General features: G+C 39.5%; 1 protein-coding gene across 1 annotated transcript; it reads right to left on the reverse strand.

The window, feature by feature from the left end:
* Window positions 1-760: 760 nt before the first annotated feature.
* LOC111885307 (tubulin alpha chain) lies at window positions 761-2458 on the reverse strand. The gene is made up of 2 exons (XM_023881570.3): window positions 1999-2458; window positions 761-1916 (listed from the first exon to the last, which is right to left on the reverse strand). The coding sequence occupies exons 1-2, from the start codon at window positions 2324-2326 to the stop codon at window positions 892-894; spliced, it is 1353 nt and encodes a 450-aa protein (XP_023737338.1). The 5' UTR covers window positions 2327-2458; the 3' UTR covers window positions 761-891.
* Window positions 2459-9629: the final 7171 nt, after the last annotated feature.

Raw genomic sequence — 9629 nt, forward strand, 5'->3', positions numbered from 1 at the left:
AATCGTCGACTTACCTTGAGCTTTCGCCGCATTCAAACTCCTCTAATACATACACATAATCGTCGGCTTACCTTGATCGCCATGACTGCAATGAATAAATCTACAGTTACCGGAGATATCCGAAGAAATGATGATCGGAAAAAGTCGATGTAGATTTGAAAAGTTTGATACAGATCCGGAGAGTTACAGATCATCGTCGGAAGATATGGAAACCTATTCTCCGAAATCGGTGGTCTCGATGGTCAGAAAGTCGCCGGCGGCAGTGAAGGACGTCAACGTTTATGTTTTTAGCCGTCGGATTCGTAACCAGATTGAGAGGATTAGAGCCGAGGATTCACATCTAGGAGAGCATATCGGCGAGTGTTTAATCGCTAATGTTTCAAGCTCCGGTCATCATCTCGTGGATGTTGTGATTTTCTCCAGAGCTTCTTCACCTCTAAGCGGCAAGGTTGCTGCAACAAGGATCAATGTTCAGTAAAACAAAACGAAACACGTTCGTTCTTCTTCTCTTCTTCCTTTGCGTATTTGTTATTCATGCTTCACTCTCGTTTTTTATCAATCCTATCTAATTTTAGCATCAAAATGTATTTTCCCTAATTTTACCCTAATTAACAAGTTTTGTACAATCACTCGAAGCTTTCTGTAATTATTATCTACACATCTGAAATTGAAATTCACCATTTAGTTCAATGCTTCTGCAATCATAGTTTAATTTATCATCATGTTAGTTTTCAAGTTATAGGAAGAAAGATGCATGTAATTGAGAATAAATTTGCAGTTCTAGTTGCAATTTTCATTTAATGATAAAAGGAAGACATTACAAATGAAAAATTAATTCCGATCAAAACCAATGAGTCCATTGGATTCCACAATTAGGGCACCAAAAACTATCTAATACTCATCACCATCGTCTTCCTCATTATCACCAGATTCAAGCCCAACTTCTTCATAATCCTTCTCAAGTGCAGCCAAATCCTCTCTAGCTTCCGAAAACTCACCTTCCTCCATTCCCTCACCAACATACCAATGCACAAAAGCTCGCTTCGCATACATCAAATCAAACTTATGATCAATCCTCGAAAACACCTCCGCAACACTCGTTGAATTCGAAATCATACAAACAGCTCTCTGAACCTTCGCCAAATCACCACCAGGAACCACCGTAGGCGGCTGATAATTAATCCCACACTTAAACCCCGTCGGACACCAATCCACAAACTGAATCGTCCTCTTCGTTTTAATGGTGGCCACGGCGGCGTTCACATCTTTCGGAACCACATCGCCTCTGTACATCAAACAACACGCCATGAATTTCCCATGACGTGGATCACACTTCGCCATCATCGCAGATGGCTCGAACGCACTGTTGGTTATCTCTGCAACTGATAACTGTTCATGGTAAGCTTTCTCTGCGGATATCACAGGCGCGTATGAAGACAACATGAAATGAATCCTCGGGTATGGAACAAGATTTGTCTGAAACTCCGTCACGTCGACGTTCAATGCTCCGTCGAACCGGAGCGACGCCGTGAGGGAAGAAATCACCTGAGAAACAAGCCGGTTCAGGTTCGTGTACGTCGGTCTTTCAATATCCAACGACTTCCGGCATATATCGTAGATTGCTTCGTTGTCGAGAAGGACTGAAACGTCGGTGTGTTCGAGAAGTGAGTGAGTTGAAAGCACCGAGTTGTACGGCTCCACCACCGACGTTGAAACTTGCGGCGACGGGTAAATGGTGAACCCGAGTTTCGACTTCTTCCCGTAATCGACTGACAACCTCTCAAGTAACAAAGACCCGAGACCCGACCCGGTTCCACCTCCCACAGCGTGAAAAATCAAGAACCCTTGTAGACCGGTGCAGTTATCAGCAAGCTTCCGAATCCGGTCTAGACATAAGTCCACAATCTCCTTTCCAACTGTTCGACGAAATGTCTCAAAGAGTTAAACACCAAAAGGGTATCTTTTTTTATGAAATCTGATTATGTTTAGATTACTTACTTGTGTAATGACCTCTGGCGAAGTTATTAGCGGCGTCTTCTTTGCCGCTGATGAGTTGTTCCGGGTGGAAGAGCTGGCGGTAGGTACCGGTACGGACCTCGTCGATGACGGTGGGTTCCAAGTCGACAAACACTGCTCTAGGGACGTGTTTCCCGGCGCCGGTTTCGCTGAAGAAGGTGTTGAAGGCGTCGTCGCCGCCTCCGACGGTTTTGTCACCGGGCATTTGTCCGTCGGGCTGAAGGCCATGTTCGAGACAGTAGAGCTCCCAGCAGGAGTTTCCGACCTGGATTCCGGCTTGACCGATGTGGACTGAAATGCACTCTCTCATTTTTGTTTTTGGGATGGCGTTCGCCGGAGACGTATACGAAGACGTCTGTAGGCTGCCGGAGATCGAGAAGAAGAAGAAGAAGGATTTGGAATTGGGGATTGAGAATTGAGGAAATAGGAGTATTTTTTTAATTTTATATATAGGAGTAGGATTTAGGAATAGAGTTGGGGTAAAGTTTGAAATTTGAAATGGAAGACAGCTGGCATTTATTTGATTTGATGACCGTTATGGATACACGAAGGTCGAAATTCGTTTTGAAATTTGAATTTGAATCGTTGGATTTCAACATTTTTATTGGACCGGGTTTATTTCTTCTTGGGCTGCTATTGGGCTGGAGGAATGGAAGTCATGATTGGACTAATTTGGGTGGATTGGATCTGAATGAGGCTAAAATAGTAAAATGTAATATATTGTACATTCAACAAGATTAGTAATGTAAACTCAACATAAATTTTAGGATTTTAAAATCAATCATTTACATTAAAATCAATCATTTACATTAAACACAAGATTAGTAGCATAAAAACTATGAGATCAAATGTATATTGTGTTCAAATTCATACGTTTTTAATATAAGATAATTCATCAAACTAATACATGGGCCGTTTACTAGGTTCAATCATTTTAACGTATGTTTAATTTTATTTGTTTATGATGAAGAAATAATTTAAGATTTATCTTTTTTCTTTCGAGTATACTTTATTTGAAGGATGAATGTGAAACAAAGACAATCATTATCACTAAAAACAATTTTAACATTGTAAGATGTTATAATCGTTTGATCTCACTCATTAATCAAGGGTGCAATATATACACACAAATAACTACCCTATATGGAAAATAGAAACCTAGTCGACTGTGTATATGTATGATAATGGAAACTATTACTAGATAATTACAGTAATGACTAATGACTAATTGCTTACAAAAATGATTAGATAAGTATATATAATATTTCCATGTGCAGACGAAGCTTGAGGTGAATGAATGTTGAGACTATGTTGAAAATTATCTAAAAGAACTCAAGGTGACCCTTTGGTGAAGACATCGACTAAATGGTAATGTGAGGGTACATAGAGAACTCGGGCATCGCCTCACATGACATTTTCAAGGACAAAGAGTATCACACCCCAAAACCGGAACGGCGGAAACGTTCTGGGGTGGATGACGTCATGTAAAGTATCACAACACATGAATATAGTAATCAAAGTACAACAAAACATTGCATTAATAGTAATAATTTTACAAGGTTTACATTACATAGTATCAAAGTAATACATCAAACATAATAAGTACAGCAAGGTACTAAGCCATCTTCATCAGCAGCTCCGGGGATGTACCTGTCTAACTGCTGACCTGAGATTACAAGTTATTTGAAAAGCGAGTATCAGCATTTTTACAAATGCTGGTGAGTCCATAAGTATTAAGTGACGTTTCAATCAAATTACTTTAATAAGTAGTAGTTTAAGTGTTTTCTGTATATTAGAGTTCTTTCCAGAAAATCTCATATTTTCTTTAATAGAGCAGCCTTCTACCAAGACTGGTCAGTGTTAAGTGGTAAAAGTAGTTTTCCCCTATTCATTATCATTATCAAAATACTGAATTTGATTATTAAGAAAGCAAGGGACACCAGGGAATAACATATGCCTCAGCAGTGAGGACTGCTGACTAAGGCAAAAGAATCATAGACTCCCGGAGAGTATCGAGCTAACGACACGCCCGGTTCAGCCTAATAAATGGAGACACAGACCCCAGAAGGTACCAAATGAAAGGTACAGCTGGTAAGGTCTAAAACAGTGAATATAGACCGAAGACGATACCAAATGAAAGGTACATCTCGCAAGGTCAAAACAAAGACTACATACCCCAGACAGTATCAAATGAAAGATACGTCTAGCAAGGTCAAAACAGAGACTACAGACCCCAAACAGTATCAAATGAAAGATACGTCTAGCAAGGTCAAAACAGTGTGACTCTGAAAAGTGACATCAGCATACAGTGTAAATTGCTGACGAAAATACCGTTACCTTAAAGCCATGAATTATAAGGTAACCCGGGATACTCGTAACCATACTGACTAGAGTTTCAGACGCCCTACAAGCATCTATATAATGTGACATTTGTCACTCGTTTGCTTGGTAGGCCGGGACTGTAGCTAGCAGTCAGGGCGCGGGGTTGTCAATCCCGTATAGATCTATACACATAATGTCCGCTCTCCTTACAGGAGACTCTGGTTACCAACTACACGACGGAGAAGGCCGCGTCCCGAAGATGCATCCCAAATAGAGGGTAGTGTGTTTCTTGAGGGGAGTGGGTTTCTAATGCAAGTGATATACTAGAGGTAGAGACTTCCAAACAGTGGGTAGTGTGTTTCTAAAGTAAGCATAGACTAGAGGTAGAGACTCTTAACTGACTCGACTAGAGAATTTCATGTATGTCCATACTCATATACATAGTATATAACCACTGAACCAAACGACCTTCGGACGGCCACCCGATCCCACCAGACCACATCTAAATGAAGAAAAGGAAATAGGGTGGATGAGCCTTCCTAAGTCTTTCAATCGTTACTTATGTGTATTTATATAAGCACGGACATACATCTATCTACGGCTGAGTGTGAATCAAGTAGAAGTGATCCTTGTGAAGTAGTAGCGCCTAACAAGTGAAGTAAAAGCGGTCGCAAGTGAAGTAGAAGTGTCGAATAAGTATAAGCGTATCACGAAACAGTGACGACAATAATTGAAACGAGGGCGTATCAAGTATAAGTGAAGTAGAGTCGATATCAAGTATAAGTGAACTAGAATTGTATTCCTAAGTAAGAGCATGAATAAGTATAAGCGTCCATCAGGTATAAGCGTCTACCAGTATAAGTGGAAGCGCTACCGAGTAGGAATATGAAATAAGTATAAGCGAAGCGGCAGTAATTAACAAGTAAAAATATACGTCGAAAAAGGGAATTTTTGACGAAAAGCCTTTATGAACAGAAAAATTCACAAATTGTATTCTTTCGTAAAATATGTTTAAAATTCCTTGGAAATCCTTCATAAACCAGTTTAGATTGAATTCAGATAAATCAGTGCAAGTAAAAGTTTTAAAACAAATAAATATCATTATAGTGTCCTACTCGGTAAGACAGTGTAAAGTGTGGTAAAATCTTGTGCATGCGGGTTATCAATCACATGTGATTGATATGATAACTGGCATGTTTAAGTTGTAATCCCCCCCCTATAAAAACATTTAAAAGCATTTAAAAAGGTTCATTCAGGGGTATGAACTCACCTGGTGTAAGTAGGTCCGACGAAGGTGTCGTTTGGGCGTTCGGTGCCACGTAAGGACTCGAACACACTCAATGACCTCTATAACATATGATAACATATGTTCACATACAATTAGTATATTTAATACTAATTAAACAATTATACACACTCAAAGGAGCGGAAAAACACTTTTGGTTGAGTGTTTGGGGTCCCCGGTAGCGTTTAAGGGTGCTAAGGGTCTCCTATCAGTTGTGGAACTTTGCTAAACTCAAATATCAAGTGTATGGATGGATTTAAAGCATTAACATGGACCAATCTTGGAGTTTACGGCCCAACCTAAGGGAGTTTATGGCCGTAAACTCCCAAGGTCATATTCTTGGGTGTTTTATGCTTCTAGCTTGCTCATTGATTTATTCTAAGCACTTTTCCCAAAAGGCATGAGTGGGTTTGAGGCCTCTAAGGGCATGTTCTATGAGTTTACGGCCAAGGGACCACTCCTAAGGGAGTTTACGGCCGTAAACTCTAATCCTTAGAGTTTTGGGAAGTTTAAAGCCCCTATTGCCTTTCTAAAATTTTCTTATGAAGTTTGGTGCTAATTTAGGGGATTAAAACCAACATTTGAGTGGGTTTTGGGGAGTTTACGGCCTAGATAAATGCTTGGGCTGTAAACTCCAAGTCATCCCTCATTTCCTTGAGTTTAAGCCCTTAAATCCCCTCCTAGTATTTTATGGTAAATGTATAAGGCCATTTGGGGGGCAAAACAATTATTTTGGGCATGTTTAAGGGTGTTTACGGCCTTGACCCTTGTCTGGGCCGTAAACTCCCTTCAATAAATCATTTTGGAGTGTTTCAAGGGTCTAAACTCAAGAGGATAAGTCCCTAAATTATGTATGAAGCCCTAGGATGAGTTTGGTGCACATTTGGGACCATGACTTGAGGGGTTTACGGCCTAAGCAAGTGCTTGGGCCGTAAACTCTTCTTTGAGTCCTAAATCCATGCATTTTAGTGTTTAAACACTCCTAGGCTATTACCTCAATTTATTTCCTAGCCATTGGGGGCAAGTTTGGGTCGTTTTGGCCTTGTTTTAGGTGTTTACGGCCTAAGAAAGAGCTTAGGCCGTAAACTCCTTTTCCATTGCTTCTAATTCCGAATTTTGGTCCATAACCATGAATCAATATGTTTAGAATAGGCTAGGGTAAGCGGACTTACAATTTGGAAGCGTTTGGTTGCGGATTCGGGGTGAAAACGGGTCTAGAGAGAGAGTGTAAAAAGTCTCCAATGGACTCCACTCACCCTTATATAGGTTTCACAGTCGGGGCTCAGTGGAATTTTACCCGATACTGCCGTTAAACGGGGCTTTTGATCGCACCCGATTTAGTGGTCGTAATAATAAAACTTGACATTTTCCCAATAAATGGAAATGTGTGTCCTGTGTTTTTATTTCCTTTTATCACGACTTAATGGCGTGCTAAATGTAACCCAATGGAATGTTTATTAGATTGACTCCCTCTAATTAATGAAACTTTTATACAGTGGAATATTCCGTTAACGGTAACGGGGAAATGTAACGGGACAACTTGGGTTGTCACAAAGAGTATACCCATATCAATGTGATTAGTATGTTGATGTTTAACCATGTTTTCCGAAAGGAAAACAACACTATATTGCCATTGTACACAATAGTGTCTTTTTTAGGCAAATGTAATTCAAGCAATAAGTTGCGAAGCCAACAAGGTTCGAAAATGACATTTGCAATGCCATTGTATTCGGCCTTCGTAGTTGATTAAAAAAAGAGTTGGTTGTCATTTACAGGGTCTTGAGATAAAGTTTTCATTGAGAAAAATACAATATTAGAAGGATGATGTCCAAGTAATTGGGCACCTGCCCCAAACCACATCTATGGAACAAAGTAAATTAGATGAGACATATTTTGATAATTGTAATTCGTGCTTAAGATTGCTTTGTAAACACCATATAATGCATTCACGTGTATTCATTTTGACAGGTTTGTAGATTTTGTATATGGAGCCAAATATTACATTACATAAGTAGCAAAGTGCATAAGTAACAACGAGGAGAGTAAAAAATAAGATATTGAAGTGAACCAACCATACTTCAATAGAATATGGGACTGGGAAAAGGATCATCATTTTAGGATCCCAATTTAATGTTTGTGTCAACGAGGTGTATTGATCGTTTACAAGATGTCATTGTGGCTCAATCGTTCAAATATTTTGCATATTAGGTTTCATGAAGAAACATACCATTATGATGGCGATGAACGATGATACCCAAGAAATAACAAAGTATGAAACTGTCTTTCATAACAAAGTATTTCTCCAAAAGGTCCATTTGTGAGTGTCATAAGGTATGGGACAAAGTAGCAAAGAACCAAGGATGATGTCATCTATATATAGTAATAAATATGCTACATCTAGACCATATGAAAATATAAAAAGAAACTGGTTATATTTGCTATGAATGAACCTAATAAAAGAAACAAAATTTTCAAATATTTTATGCCAAAGTTGTGGAACTTGCTTGAAACCGTATAAGGACTTCTTTAATTGACATGCAAATTCAGGATGAGAGGAATTGTGAAATCTTATTGGTTAGAAGTCAAACGCCCAAATAGATATGGATTTCAAATTTTCACTTTAGATATCATAAAGCTTTCAAATCCGGTCTAGACACAAATCCACAATCTCCTTGCCAAGCCTCTTGTTGATTAGAAGTCAAACGCCCAAATAGATATGGATTTCAAATTTTCAATTCCAAAGGCAACATGGAATCTGTAACACCCAAATTTTCGAATAATTTTTCACATTTTAAAAACACACTTTCATTCGTAATGGTTATAAAAATATCATTGTCTCACATAATCAGTTCATAACATCACATCCCAAGATCATAAAAATGTAAAAACTCCTCTTGTGTGTACTGATCAAGCCGACTCCTTCCCGCGGTCCTCACTGGTACCTGAGACACATAACACAACACTGTAAGCATAAATGCTTAGTGAGTTCCCCAAAATATCACACACAACACATATTAGCCACTCGAGGCTATAACTCTGTTTGACCCTCCGGTCAATATGTCTTAGTGGGACCCTCTAGTCCTATAACTCTGTGGGCCCTCTGGCCCTAACTCTGTGGACCTTCCGGTCCTAACTCTGTAACATACATAGCATAAATCACATAGAAATCACATCATGCAAAAGCATACAAAATACTATGTCACATAACTCTAATTACCACTCTAGGTAAAGTATAGTGAGAAGGCTCACCTCGGGTAACTCGGTAAATCTCGAACGCTGTAAAATCGGGTCTAGCTCCGCCTAATCATATGAAATAAACACTCTAAATCAATACATCTCTCAAGGCTAGACTATTCCTTCTCTTAGTACTCTCAGAAGGGTAAAAGACCATTTTACCCCCCTCATGGCTCAAATACCCTAAAGTTGACCCAACCTTAAAAGTCAACAAAAGTCATCTCTCCGGGTTACGCTGCGCTTACCAAACATGTACGTTGGGCATACCCGGTGTTCTCATAGAAACGGGGTGCGCGAGCCCTTACGCCGCGCGTACTGGGATTACACCCCGCGTAACTCCCAGTTTCAGACTCTAAGCTCTTGAGGTCTTAAACAGTTAAGACTCACGTCCAACTTCTAGATCTGACCATTTCTAAGCCTCTTAATCCATAAAGTTGGTGACTTTAAGCCTTTGCATGGCTGGACAAGTCACTAACACCCATAACATTCCATTTCCCAACTCTAGAAAGCTCATAACTCAAGCATGACCTCATAAAAACGACCAAGATGGAAACTTTATGGATCTATAACACAAATATCACTGAAATGGGACAAATCTAGGTCCATGGAGTACATTACACTCATAAAGTCTCCACCTTTGGGACTTTTAACCCTAGAAATTGCCCATGCAATCATCTAACCAAATAAAGAGGAAAGTTTTGAACTTTATACCTCTAGATGAAGCTCTTTTCTCTGTAGATATCAGATCCAAACTTGCACTTCAAGCCCTAGC

The sequence above is a fragment of the Lactuca sativa genome, chromosome 3, assembly GCF_002870075.4.
Source record: "Lactuca sativa cultivar Salinas chromosome 3, Lsat_Salinas_v11, whole genome shotgun sequence".
Lineage (NCBI taxonomy): Eukaryota > Viridiplantae > Streptophyta > Magnoliopsida > Asterales > Asteraceae > Lactuca > Lactuca sativa.